Source organism: Colletotrichum costaricense (assembly GCF_030867565.1).
Source record: "Colletotrichum costaricense strain IMI 309622 chromosome Unknown Scaffold_21.1, whole genome shotgun sequence".
NCBI classification, from domain to species: domain Eukaryota; kingdom Fungi; phylum Ascomycota; class Sordariomycetes; order Glomerellales; family Glomerellaceae; genus Colletotrichum; species Colletotrichum costaricense.
The window spans coordinates 508,033-521,075 of record NW_026848250.1 but is presented as its reverse complement, the minus strand read 5'-3'; the positions used below and the strand labels follow the sequence as shown (position 1 = coordinate 521,075).

The 13,043-nt window shown below is 53.1% G+C and overlaps 7 protein-coding genes across 7 annotated transcripts; 3 read left to right on the top strand and 4 right to left on the bottom strand.

Annotated features, from left to right (window-relative positions):
• Nucleotides 1-1,605: 1,605 nt before the first annotated feature.
• Nucleotides 1,606-2,814, top strand: CCOS01_14688 (uncharacterized protein; the record flags this gene model as incomplete). The annotated part of the gene is made up of 1 exon (XM_060462831.1): nt 1,606-2,814. The coding sequence occupies one exon, from the start codon at nt 1,606-1,608 to the stop codon at nt 2,812-2,814; it is 1,209 nt and encodes a 402-aa protein (XP_060306662.1).
• Nucleotides 2,815-3,017: 203 nt separating this feature from the next.
• CCOS01_14687 (FHA domain-containing protein) lies at nt 3,018-5,779 on the bottom strand (the record flags this gene model as incomplete). Its single annotated transcript, XM_060462830.1, has 5 exons — nt 3,018-5,094; nt 5,146-5,297; nt 5,349-5,431; nt 5,486-5,545; nt 5,602-5,779. The coding sequence occupies 5 exons, from the start codon at nt 5,777-5,779 to the stop codon at nt 3,018-3,020; spliced, it is 2,550 nt and encodes an 849-aa protein (XP_060306661.1).
• Nucleotides 5,780-6,076: 297 nt separating this feature from the next.
• On the bottom strand, nt 6,077-7,448 carry CCOS01_14686 (mannosyltransferase; the record flags this gene model as incomplete). The annotated part of the gene is made up of 3 exons (XM_060462829.1): nt 6,077-6,358; nt 6,415-6,685; nt 6,736-7,448. 3 exons carry the CDS (start codon nt 7,446-7,448, stop codon nt 6,077-6,079), a joined length of 1,266 nt encoding a protein of 421 aa, XP_060306660.1.
• Nucleotides 7,449-7,856: 408 nt separating this feature from the next.
• CCOS01_14685 (translin family protein) lies at nt 7,857-8,729 on the top strand (the record flags this gene model as incomplete). Its single annotated transcript, XM_060462828.1, has 3 exons — nt 7,857-8,038; nt 8,090-8,107; nt 8,162-8,729. 3 exons carry the CDS (start codon nt 7,857-7,859, stop codon nt 8,727-8,729), a joined length of 768 nt encoding a protein of 255 aa, XP_060306659.1.
• Nucleotides 8,730-9,251: 522 nt separating this feature from the next.
• Nucleotides 9,252-9,764, top strand: CCOS01_14684 (uncharacterized protein; the record flags this gene model as incomplete). Its single annotated transcript, XM_060462827.1, has 1 exon — nt 9,252-9,764. The coding sequence occupies one exon, from the start codon at nt 9,252-9,254 to the stop codon at nt 9,762-9,764; it is 513 nt and encodes a 170-aa protein (XP_060306658.1).
• Nucleotides 9,765-9,790: 26 nt separating this feature from the next.
• Nucleotides 9,791-10,210, bottom strand: CCOS01_14683 (uncharacterized protein; the record flags this gene model as incomplete). The annotated part of the gene is made up of 2 exons (XM_060462826.1): nt 9,791-9,927; nt 10,066-10,210. The coding sequence occupies 2 exons, from the start codon at nt 10,208-10,210 to the stop codon at nt 9,791-9,793; spliced, it is 282 nt and encodes a 93-aa protein (XP_060306657.1).
• Nucleotides 10,211-11,791: 1,581 nt separating this feature from the next.
• CCOS01_14682 (RTM1) lies at nt 11,792-12,680 on the bottom strand (the record flags this gene model as incomplete). Its single annotated transcript, XM_060462825.1, has 2 exons — nt 11,792-12,429; nt 12,482-12,680. The coding sequence occupies 2 exons, from the start codon at nt 12,678-12,680 to the stop codon at nt 11,792-11,794; spliced, it is 837 nt and encodes a 278-aa protein (XP_060306656.1).
• Between the last annotated feature and the right edge of the window lie 363 nt (nt 12,681-13,043).

The window sequence follows — 13,043 nt, the reverse complement described above, 5'->3', positions numbered from 1 at the left end:
GGGAGAATTCCGTCGGTCAGAGTTGCTCGGTGTGGATAGGAGGGCCAGAGAATGAGGTTGTCGTGTGCATGTGTCTGTCTCTGCCTCTCTTTCTTTCTTGGTTCGTATATGTTGTGGGTGTGTGTCTTTGCGCCTTGTTTCGTTCCAGATGATTTCAAACTAATAGACTCGATATCAAACGTCGTTGCGATTGAAACATGCGTTCGTGATCAACAGGAGTAATGCCGGATGTGAGACATGTGCCGTCAGGTGCTTAAGCCTAGAACAAACGTAGACGCGTTCAGGTTAGAAAGAAACGCGGGAATGAAGGTGAGGGGGAGGAAGGAGGCGCGAGTTGAAGAATGAATGTCATTCAAAAGGGTAAGGCAAAGAGCAGAGACAAGGAACCATATGATGCCTGTCCGGAACGAGACGATAATTACGAGAGATGCAGAAATGCAAAATGACATCGTTATTCTTCATCGTTGACACTGCCAGAAGAACCCCAGCTCGGACTCGCCTCGATTTGGTATCCGTAGAACACCGGGAAACACAGGAACCACAGGAACCACGTTCACGACCGCGGCCCACGCTTCTATTATTGTGCCGCGTCTTGTGTGGTCCTCAACCTTTGGTGCTATAGTATAGAGACAGTGTGTTGTGGTTATTCCTGCATCCATTGACCATGCATTCGCGCTCCTCCTATCGCCATCCTTCCCCATCATTCATCTCGATTGGCATTTGTTTATTCATGCGTTGCGGCTTCAACACAACGGCATCCTGCACAAAAGACGACCATCAAACCCACCAACCCTGCCTTGTCTGCCTCGGCACCTAGTCCCTGTAGGCTGTGATCGGTGAGGATTCGAGCAACAGGCAGGGCAGGGCGTGGAGGGGCGGCCAGTAGGTTCCCCTAGTCTGCAAATGGTGAGTGGTTAGCGGGACCCGGCGGCGGTGACATGTCACCTTTCGATCTTCTTTGCTTTTTTCCCTTTTTTCTCCTCCCCTCTCTTGACTTTTGGTGTGGTGTGGGCCTGTGAATGGTAGTGTCTGGCTTATTTTTGTTTTGGTCGGCGTCGGGGTCCGGGTGGTTCCATCTCGTTTATTTTCTTTTTTTTCTTCCTACTCGTCAGACCGTGTCCCGGGGGTCTGGCTGGTTGCCCGGCTCAAATCACCTTAGCGTTGAGTACGTACTCTTTCTGCACCGCTTACCTCATCCTTCACTTTTCCCTCCTGCACACTGCACCTGAATTGCGCACCTCTTCACTACTGTACTGTACCCGTAGCGCGTCATGCTACTGAACAGCCTGAAAAAGGCTCGAACCCCGCCAGTGAACCCCGTGCCCCCCTTGTCGCTTAGCAGCCCGCGAGCTAAAGCTTGCACCACTCAGCGGCCTCGGAAAGCCGAAGTCAATGTTGCAGCCGCTGCAAGCTGACAAAGATTTCCCATCTTGCGCAGAACCTCCATGGGAAAGAGACACGACCACAACCGCAGCTTCCATATCTGAGTATTCAGCCACAACCTCGACTACGCTTCAATATCTTCTCTAGTCCTTTCCTTCAACTTCTCTTCCTCCCATCCCATCACCTCCGCCGTGGCCAACGGCCCATCACCGGGTCGCAATCATGGGCTACATCGGCGTCTCCCTCATCCTCGCCTCCTTCGTCTGGGTCATCGTCGCTCCTCCGCCATGGATACACCCCTTCATGCCGCCCTTCCTCCTCGCCTGGCGAAACGATACAAAGCTCTTACCACCTTCCTCGCGGTCAAAATCCTCTTCTCCTCCACCGCCAAGCGACCAACATGAGTCAAAGACGACGGCCTCCTCGACAACCACCACGAATAGGCACGCACCCGAGCCCTCCACGAAGGAACAGCCGCGCCATGCCCCTCCCCCACCAACGCTCAACCTCCCCGATGACCCCGTCGCCGCGCCGGCAACGGCACCGGCACCGCACAAAACCGGGACCGCCGTCTCTATGCCTCCTCCTCCTCCGCCAGTCATCCGCCGCTCATCCCCGAATCCTTCCGCTCCGGCGCCGCCCACGGTAACCGAACCAGAAGCCGAAGAACAAACAACACCAAAGGCAACCCCCGCCGCTCCCGCCGCACCAGTACCCTCCTTCAATCTTGAAGAACCCTCAAAGGCAATGGCACCGCCCACCCTCGGCGCACCACTCTCTTCAGTATCTTCCTCTTCCGGCCCCACGCTCGGCAAAGGAAGCATGCCGCCCCCTCCTCCGCCATCAACGACTTCAGCCAACATGATGCCGCCACCAGCCCCAACACCCCGCGGCCCAGTCCCTCCCCGCCTAGCCGCCTTCCCAGCAATGAACTCCCCCCAACGCGCCCGCGGCCCCGTACCGAACCGCGGCCCGGCACCCGGAAGCTCCTCCCTCGGCTCCTCCCTTGCGCCGCCGCCAACGCACTCCGCAAAGGCCCCCAAGCCAACGCGCAAAGTCATCCTCACGCCGGGCCACTCTCCGCTCGACTGGGCGCGCATCTCAGGCCCCAACGCGGACCTGCGTAACCTTCCGCCCTCGACGCCCTACCTCAAAGTCACACCCTCGATGCTGAAAAAAATGACGGGGAGAAAGGGGAAGGATGCGTGGATGGCGTTGGGTGGGAGGGTATACAACATCACGCCATATCTGCCGTACCACCCGGCTGGCGAGCCTGAGTTGCTGCGCGGCGCGGGTCGTGATGGGACGAAGTTGTTTGGGGAGATTCATCCCTGGGTAAATTACGAGACTATGCTCTCCGCGTGTCTCGTGGGGTTGTTGGTAGATGAGGAAGAGGGCTCGAAGCCGAGCGCGATGGACGAGATGGACTGATGTACATGGTCTGGTTTCAGGTTCACATAAGATTTGGTCCTGAGAGGCACATACAAGCAAGATGCGGCAGTAGACGCCTGTATTTAAACAGGTCGAGCCTGCAAGCAGAATACGGATAGAGAGATACCCCTAACAATAGAAGCAGCGCCCGTCGCGAATGCAAGTCATACATCATCATTACCACACTCCCTCCCTGTGCCGCCTTAACGCCGCCGGCCAAACTTGAACTTGAGCTCATCTTCGCTGTCGTCACTATCCGCAACTTCAATGACTTTTCGCGTGGCCCTCGGCTTCTTCGCCGGCGGCTCCTTGGCAGGTTCCGGCGCGGCCCTCTTCCCGCGAGTTTGTCTCGTCGACTGGCTCTGCGTGGTCTTCTGTGACTGCGTAGCCGTCGTCGCCTGCGTACTCCTCAACCGTGACGCCGGCGTCGGCTCAGGTTCAGGTTCAGGCTCTGGCTCTGGTGCAGGCTCAGCCTGGGTATCGGGTATGTCGTCATCCTCTTCACTGTCATCACTCAAGACAACACGCTGTTGTCGCGACGTAGGCCGAGACACAGGTGGTGGCGGTGGCGGGGGCGCGGGCTCGTCCTGGGCTGTGCCGCTCTTCTGGCTCTCGTTGCCCTTCTTCTTGCGCTGACTGTCGTCTTCTAGCCAGTAATCGTCTCCGATACCAAATTCCTTGGGCTTGACTTGCGTCAGGGTCACTATGACCTTTTGAGGTGGCCGCCCCGTGAGTTCACCCCGCGGCTTGAAGCGCTTGAAATTCTTCCTCCCGTTCCACCGTGGATCCCACCTGCCATTCTCATCATCTTTATCGTGACTTCTGTTGGCTGGTGGCTGACGTAGAGGCATCTCCTCGACGATGTGCAACCGGCGGATTTGCTCCAAGTCAACATCATCAGGCAAATTGGCTAAATCTTCCTTCTCTGCCTTGAGGCGGGCCTCCATCGCTTCCCTCTGCTGGCGGGCGACGTCTAGAACGTCAATCTCCTTCTTCACCTTCTTGACCTTGGGGGCAGGCTTTGGCTCCGGTTCCGCGGGCTCGGGTGATTCGTTTCGCGGAACAGGCTCTTCTCCGGCGGCGATCCTTCGCCTTTTCACTGCGGCAGCTGTCGGGATGATATCCTCAATGTCATCGTCCTGCGCTGCAGGGCGTTTCTTTTGGGATCGTCTGTTCGTATCTGGTGATGGTTCGGCTACATCGTTAGACGCGTGCGCGTCTTGAGAAACAAACAATCCTTCGTCCTCAGCTTCGGCCTCGACCGATTTGCTCTCAGCCACCGAAGAAGTGAAGGCGTCGTCATCATCATCATCATCCGCGTCAAATCCAGCAAAGCGTCTCGTCGGTGCCCTCCGCACCCGACTTCTGGTAGCAGAAGGCTTAGGCGCGAGCGCAGACTCTTGTAGCGGTTTCTGTGACGTAGTCGGCTGATCTATATCCATTGAGTTGGAGTCAACTCTTGCCACCTCTTCTTGCGGTGTTGTGCTTGCCGGACCCTGCGTCGGGTCCATCTCCAAAGGCCGGCGCAATATGCTGGCATCTTTGATGAGGATGGCCTCGAGGAACTCGTTTTGTTCGATGGGTCTGTGATCAAGTCGGAGAGAGACCTGAGTGAAAAAGTCGGCATACCAATCCACAGCGTCACCTTTGTTCGGTACGAAGCGGACAACTACGACACCTCGTCCTTCGCTACCGTCGTCAAATGAACCGAGGCCCTTCTCGCCAGCTTCCGTTTTAACGTAGAGAACGAAGTCGTCCACTGTTGTTGACTTTGGATCGACCTTTGTGTATAGAGCCTTGCCCTTGCCGTTGCTGATAGGCGCCAGAAGATTATCGAACTGTCCCTTGTCGTAGAAAATAAAGGTATACCCCTCAAAGATTTCCAAGCGGGCCTCGTCCGGCGCATACGCGGATGGAGGCCTTTCGACAGGCTCGCCACCGCGAGGAGGCAGATGATTCAACGGATCTGGCCAGTTGCCATCAAAGTCCGTTTCCAAAGCAGAGGAGGCAGTGATATCGTCATCTTCTGGAGGTGTCGCGGCCGCGACGATGGCGTCCACGAAGGAGTCTGCAACGATGTACCTTCCGTTGATCAGCGCCTGCAATCCCTTGGAAGTGTTGCGCTTCTTTGTGACAACGTGTGTTGTATGCTGAATGTTGTAATCCGCCAACAACTTCACGTCGAGCTGCTCAAGGTCGACACGCAGTCGTGAAAAGGGGTCGGACTGCATTTCTCGGCTTGAGAAGCTGAACGTGAGCGCCACAGGTTGCCAGGTCAAGCTAGAAGATCGTCAGCAAGCTTCCCGCATCTTCCAACGACAAGACCCTTACCGGAACATGTCAGGGCAGCCACCCATCTTAATCTCTGCTGAAGCTGCGGCCACAACATGCTTCTCGCCCTTGTATTTGTGCCCGTCTACAGTCGTCCCGGTCTTGGTGCCCAAGTCTTCGATTGTGACGGTCGATCGGCGGGAGAGATGTTGCTAGGAAGATATTCAGCTATTGCACTAGCCAATCGTATTACGCCTACGTACGCTATCGCCGTCGGACACATTGTCGACCTCGATGGTCAGATGTTTGCGCGAGATGGTCTTATGAGAGATGGCCAGTTGTCCGGCTGCAAACCGTCAGTGAAGTTCGTGCAATGTGTTCAACCAGTCATAACCCATACGTTCCGAGTCCGTTCGGCCGAAGAGATATCGTTTGCCTGGCCGGAGCCAAAGCCGTCGCCCTGGACATTAATCGCGTCAGCATCTCGCACAATTAGTGGGGTAGATTAAGATGTACCTTCGAAGACATTACCGTCAGTCTCTAATAGCCACATTGCGACCTGTCTACGGAGGAAAGCGCCGCGGACTGGCGCGTGGTCCGGGTGCTGGCTTTGAAGCCTAGAATGTTGCGCAATACGACGGGGTGGAGTTGGGGTAGAGGATGGGTGAAGGTCGTGTGCCCCCACGCGTTCCATCGCGGGAAAGTGACGCCGGATCACGTGTCCACTTTCAGGCAACAACCACACCCCCTTTGAGCCTCTCTTTCGGTCCTCGCAATATCAGTCAAATACCTCTTGCATGCATTTGAGATTAATCCGAAGGATTGTGAATTGGTTTAGACGAAGTTTGGCTCAATGGGTGTGGATCAAGGCTTGACAATATTCACCACTAGACCAAGGTTACGCGGGTACCAAGTCTGGTTCACAATGTGATGAATCCTTAATGTTACTAGATCTTCGTCTCCCTACAACATCTACATCATCTTGCGGATATTATTGCTTGGCTTTGACGCCTGTCACCGAGGCTGTTGAACCACCATCGCTGACCATGATACCCAGGATCCAACAGTTAACGAGGAAGAATCCTACGGATGACGCGAATAAGCCTGGGAAGAAGGTGCTAATGCCCAAGAACTCTAGATTGAAGCCCTGCTGTAACCAAGCAGCCTGGGACACAATCCACAGGCCCAAAGCAGTCGCCCCGAGCTTCGGGTTCTTGAGAAACGTTGAGCCGGGGAGGTAAATGGGCAGGAAGACCATGTACCACAAGAAATACTGCTCGAATGTTAGCCACAGCTTGTGAGACCGACTGAGTGGCAGCTTGCTCTTACCTGGCTTGTACAGACTTTGTTGAAGGTCACGAAAGCAAAGGTCTGAGCCATCATCGAAGTTGCAAGGTCCCTCTTTGCTAAGATGACCGGAATGAGAACTGTTGACAGCAGGATCTGTGGGAGAAAGGCAACAGATTCAACGCGGATGGTAGCTGTGGATGGGAAAGCGGACGTCAAATACAATAGCACGTTGTAAGGGCTGAAGTTGTGCCTGTGGTCGATCCTGGTGACGTGGTGGAAGTAGGTGTGCACCAAGAATGGCGTGCCATAGCTGTGAGGCGGTTAGCACTGCCCGGAATAGCCAGCCACTTGGGTTCTTACATAGAATACATGGCAATATTGAGTCCCATGAAGGTCGCGAGACTGACGACGACCAACTTGACTCTCTCAGCATTGACAAACTTGACCAAGGCTCCGCCAATAGTCTGCATCTGGGCGGAACCTGCCCCCTTTCGGCCGAGTATCTCCTCATCCATCCACCATACAATTGCTGGCGCATAAATGAATGGATAGATCTTGAAGTGGACTCCGAAGCCAAGCAACAGCCCAGCCAGAGCTGTCCGTCTTTCGAGCACAGCCCAAAGCAGCGCCATGACCAACACACCCAGAAGTCCCTCCGAGCTCCCACGGGTGCTGATCGTTGCCACCATGGGATTCAGCAGCCAGATACTGGCAAACTTCAGTGCTCTCCCTGTCTCCACGCCACGTCTCTCGAGAATGCGCACGATCAAGAACCCGGCCAGCAAGTCAGCGACCGCGAAAACGACCTTGCCGAATGAGAACCATCCTTGCCACGCCGTAGGCACAAGCATCCAGGCCAAAAGTGGCGTGTAGCGGTAAGTTTCGCGATCGTAGGGTGAGCGCCCTTGAGCAGTGAAGCGAGCGGCATCGGTGAAGACCAGATAGTCAATATCGGTGTACTTGACGGCGGAGTTGGCGTCCTGCCACAGGCCGTAGTATAGCATCGCCACACGGAGGAGCGCGGCGGCGCCAAAGAGCGGCACGGGCCGGAAGAACGCGTCGAGGCCGGCCATGCTGGAATATGAATCGGGTGAGATGTGTCTCGCCGCAGAATTGTCGGCTATCTAATCAGACCGTATTATTCGAGCGGAGTTACCCAGAAAGCCATTGAATATGCCCGGAAAGAAACGATGCGCTGGAGCGAATATGAGTTTCGGGGGTTGAAGCTTCAAATCCCCATGTTGCCATGATGGGAAATTTGAGTGACGTGGGCAAAACAGGCCAGCCCCTGGACCCAGAAGCCCAGATGAGTGTGCTGGGCCCACACCCCGGGTGCTCCATCTGCCGACCCCACTAAATTCAATTCTGACCCTGCACGACCTCACAGGAACATCACTCCGAGTCACTGACTTCATCGACGGCCTCACTTTTTCCCAACCTCGCATCTCACCAACACCGTCTAATTGTTGCAGTAATTCAGGATGTCTAAGCGCGACCGGGATGGCAACATGCGGAATCATGAATCCAAACCTAAGCCGGCTGCGCCCGAGTCTCAATTCACCCCCATGTTCATGAAATTCCGCGATGAGCTAGATCAGCACCACGATCGTAGGGAGCGCATTGTCAAGGCATCGAGAGACGTCACCGCGTTGAGCAAGAAGATGTGAGCATTCAACTGTTCGTCTGAAATGGGACTTGACTAACAGGGATGCAGCATTTTCACCTGCCAAAGGTGACTCCCACCGATCTCACCTTGTTATCATGCCATGTACTAATACTGGGCCAGAGTCAATAAGTTGGGCGACCTTCCAAACTTCGCCAACAAGGAGATCGAAACGCGCATGGGCGAGATTCAGAAACATCTCACCGCCATTGAGAACGACATCCAAGGCGTCAACCGCTACCGCTATGCCCACTCTCTCCGCTGCCTAGAAGAGCTCGTTGAGGCCCTCTCCTTCTCCCACTACCTCCGAAACCAGACACTCATCAGCGAGGAAGAGACAGCAGCGGCAGTTCCTGCCAATGTCTCAATCACCGAAAATGACTACATGTTTGGTCTCTTTGACCTCTTTGGCGAGATGATGCGTTTCGCTACGGTGACTACTGCCCAGACCGGCCAGCTCGCTGGCATCGAGGGCCGCAACATTCTGATGGATATCCATGAGCTGAGCAGCTGCTTTGAGATTCTTCCAGAGATTCCAACAAGGGACTTCAGGGGCAAGATGGAGGTTATGCGACAGTCGGTGCGCAAGGTGGAGAAGCTAGGATACGGCTTGGCAATCCGGGGAACGGAACGGCCAAAAGGCTGGCTGCCTGACATGAAGGAGGACTTTGATCCTTCTTCACTGGACTAGGGCTGTTTTTGGGAGAAAACATGGATGCCAGACAAAGGGCGTACTATGTTTCGGAGTCGTCAAGGAAAGTTGACTTCCAGATGAAAGAATCATGCTTCAGTAGAGAGTATCGATAAAATCATGTCCCACCAAGACACGGTCAGTCGGGACCACCTTCCTTGGAGGGTGCCTGATTTTCTCTTCACTCCATGCCTCATTGGATCATTCTTGAAGGCAGTTGGGGAATCTAGCAGAGGCAAGATTTCCGAGGTTTCTTCAATTTGCAGCAAGTTATGCTTCCTTCCTTCTCTCAACTGTACCTCGCCCATTTCCCAATCTCTAATTCCTCATCCCGATCTTGAGTCTTCGTCTGGCCTGATATTCATCCTGGCTCTTCCTTCCACCACTGCTCAGATTTATCTGGGAATCCGACAAATGCAACGTCTCGGGTTTTTCGCTTTTTTTTCTCAGACGAGATATTAAACACTCACTTGCACCTTTAAATTGTCGTCTACTCCTGCGCTTCTCACGGAGAGAAGCACTATGGAGGTCGCAGGTCTTGTCATTGTTACGTTTGGAGTCCTTCCACTAGCGAAGGAATGCCTTCAACTTGTGAATAAACATATTGGCCCCTCGAAGCATAACACCACAGAACTGGAGTGTCTCTCCGGCTGGCTCGACGACATCATCCAGACCATTGCGATCCTCAAAATGAGGTACGAAGGAACCGGCACATGGTTTCTCGAGTCCTTCACCCTTCATGAGAATGTTCAAGAGCTGCTCGACCATAAGTCTATCGCCGCAAGTCTTGCCGGTATTGGCCCTTGCGACGAAGCAAGTCTCTTACATTTGGTGGCAGCCCTAGGGATCCACATCGCGGTGACACCATTAGTTTCCGAAAACAAAGATGCAGAGACGCAACGCTGTATTACGCGATCATACATGGCTTCGAAAGTACGGTTTGACTCTTACTTGAGAATGGAGCATCACCAGAAGGACAGCCGGGCAAATGGGATCAGGACGACTACAGGCTCCCCTCGTCCACATCATTTGTAACGACGATGCAGAGCAATGTCATCCGATTATTTGAGGTCCTGTTGAATGCTGTCCAAGACGACGATTTTGGAGAAGTTCGAGGAGGGAAATTGCTGATCGAAGCCTGTTTCTTCGGGCATGCCTCTTTCGTGTTGGCCCTTCTCAGGAAAGAGGTTAATCCCACCTGGACTGAACAGAATAGTCATGAGGAGGAAATCACCTCATTACTCATCGCTTCATGTGCTAGCAGAGCTAACATCGGAATTGTCAGAGAGCTACTGTCTGACGCACGCACGGAGGTTAATCTGAAGATTTAACTTACGTCTAATCCCCGAACTGTTCTTTCTCACGCCGTTGAGCGCAACCTTGAGGCTATTGTCGATCAGCTTCTCGACAAAAACGCCCGCGTCCTCGAAACACTGCCTGTCAAAGTGTCTCTGAACGAAACTTTCGGCGACACATGTCATTTGGACGTTCTTGACGGGCTTGTGGTTCAGGGGAATCGCGCATAATGGAGAAAGTGTTCAACCAAGTACAGGGCTTTGAATTCAAGTCAGACGAAGGGCGATACCTGATCTGCATAGCTGCTTACTTTGTCTCTTCGAGTGGTCTAAAATTCCTTATCCACAATGGAATGGAGACGGATGGCGCGGATACAACCGGAAGAACACCACTATCCTACATTGCAGAGGGGCTGAACCTTCGGGATCTTCATGGCCTACGCAACCTTGATGACACGTATAAGGGGCTTTCGGAAAGTGGCAGCCGTCGAAATGAGCGAACGTTATTGAAACGAGCTCTGGAGTGCGCGCAACTACGGATCGACAATAGGGCACAGGTTGATCTCAGCGACAAACAAGGACGCACCGCCTTATCATACGCTGGTCTTAGTCCAGAGTACACAAGCTGGTGTCTGCAACGAAAGGCTAGCGTAAGTTCCCAGGACCTCATTGGAAGAACACCACTTTCCCATGCTTCTCAAATCCAAAGCGGAAACGGTTTAGTTGTTGGGATGCTTCTCAGACATGGAGCCGACCCGAATCCAAGGGATGTTGCAGGAAGAACCCCCCCTAATGGTTCGCGGTTCAGGCTAGATCTTCGGGTAACGTCAGTCGTCTCAGACGCTCCTACAAGGGTTCGTGCTCGGTCATTTCTAAGGATGTCTTTGGGAAGGATGCCATCACCATGTCAGTCGTAAGTGGCTCAATCGCTGGTACTGATTGGGTCCCTTCATATTTGGGAGAATTACTTCGTTTCTATGCCAATCCATCAGAGGGGCCGAAGATTTTGAATCAACCACTGATTCTGGGGGCCAAATTCGGCTGCAAGAATGTCTATGAGATGCTTCTGAAGAAGGCATTCTCATTCGGATACCAAGTACCGCTTTAACTCGACTGCTTTGCCCGAGGCATACTAGAACAGCAGTGTGTTTGGGACCGTGTTTGCTGACTTTGCTGTCGGCCAATATATCCGAAGGTTTACTTTGAAGTATGCAATGATTGCAAAATCATCGTCTGCTTGAAGTGCCGACGCCGAAGAAATCATTCGATACAGCCCTGCGAACCACCCCAGGAACATCACAGTATGCTGGGACAGACGATGAGTAATGGCCCAGATGGAATGCAAATCCTCAAGGCCAAATATCAAGACTTCTCAAGCGTAATCACATGGCACCGGAATGATCATACTGGCAACCGTACCAGTGGTTCCGAAGGTTATGCCCTGTACTGGGTATTGGAGGGCTACGAGTTGCTGAAGAAAAGGCAGTTTGAGCTCAATGGAATCCTGGATACCAGAACTGTTGAGGCACCAGTTGTCATACCGGCACGTGGAGAGATGAAGGGGGAAATGAAATCGAGTTAATACAAACTCGCGAGCAAAAGCAAACGGAGCCAAGAAGGTAAAAACTGTTACTTGGTAATTATGGAATCTTAAAAGACATTGTCTGACAAATGAAAGTCGCAAACCGTGACTTGCTACAAACCCGTGATCCATCTTCACATGAAATTCCGATCCAAAGAATAGAGGTTCAGCTAATACTCATCGACTCACAGAGCCAGATCTTCTTTAGGCCTCAAGCGGTCTGGGAACCTCCAAGCGAAGAGCACCGAGACGAGATACATAAGAAGGGAGTCGAAAACGTAGAGTGTCCATTCGTGGGAAAGAGAGTAACCCGTATATCCCTGAGCGAACTCGACGACTCTGAAGATTGATCGAACCATGATGAGCAGACTGACAGCATAAAGCATGTAAAGGCTCTGTTCCCATGGGATTAGGCCGTCCAGGGAGTCGGGAGTGGGTGCTTGTCTCATTCTGCGGTGGAAGACGACGGCGATAGCACAGAAGAGGCCAAACATGATGATCTGGACAACAAGGCCGATGATGATGATCCTCTCACCCCAAGTCGCGAGACCGGGCTTTTGGATCACCATCATGCCTGAAGCGCCTCCCTGAATTAGGAAAGAAACCAGATCTCCAAGGACAAACGTCTTCGTCAATTTGGCTGGTCGGATCATCGAATATTTCTCGGCGTGGATACTCGTGATAATTCGACCGAGGATCATGTAGATTGAGGCGGCAAAGAGGACGGGTGCGATGATGATGAACATGTTCTGGATGGCGAACGTCATGATTCTGTCGGTCTTGTCGTGGGCGCTAGCGCGTGCTCCATATCCTATGACTTCAACTTACTGGGAGTCAGTACATCGAGGTTTGTCAAGCGCCATTGCGCAACTTACAGAGGCATCCTACTGCAAAGACGATGCAGAAGCGAGCACGAGTCCTCCAGATCTTCCAGCTGATGTAGAGGAAAGACAATAGAAATAGAATGAGAAATAGGATCGCCGCAGGTTTGCTTGGGAGATAGCGCCAAAGGTAGGCTCCTCCTTTGGTAGGCTTAACTCCTGGCACTGGCGCGAAGTAACCATCCGTAGACATGGCTGCAGGCTAAAGAGCGTCTGGTGATTCGGATCAGAATGTAAGAAAAATTACAAGAAACTTCGGCAAGAATGGCGAGCAATGTTGAGGGAGACTGCCGTCAGAAAGGACTATCTGGGAATTCGAGAAAGCAAAGAAATGGACGGGTATATGTACGCCGAGGAGCACACGAAGCTGTCCACATTGTAAAGACATGCCAGTGCCCAAAAGAAAATTTCGAGCTCCACAAAGCCTAGACAAATCTAAGCCTCATTAGCTCCGTGTTTGCATATCTTTTTCTACTCTATGCCAGGCCGTGAATGCTCGGATAGAGTTGCGGTTGAACGGGTTCGGATCGCTTGGGGTGTGGGGCATACGGACCCG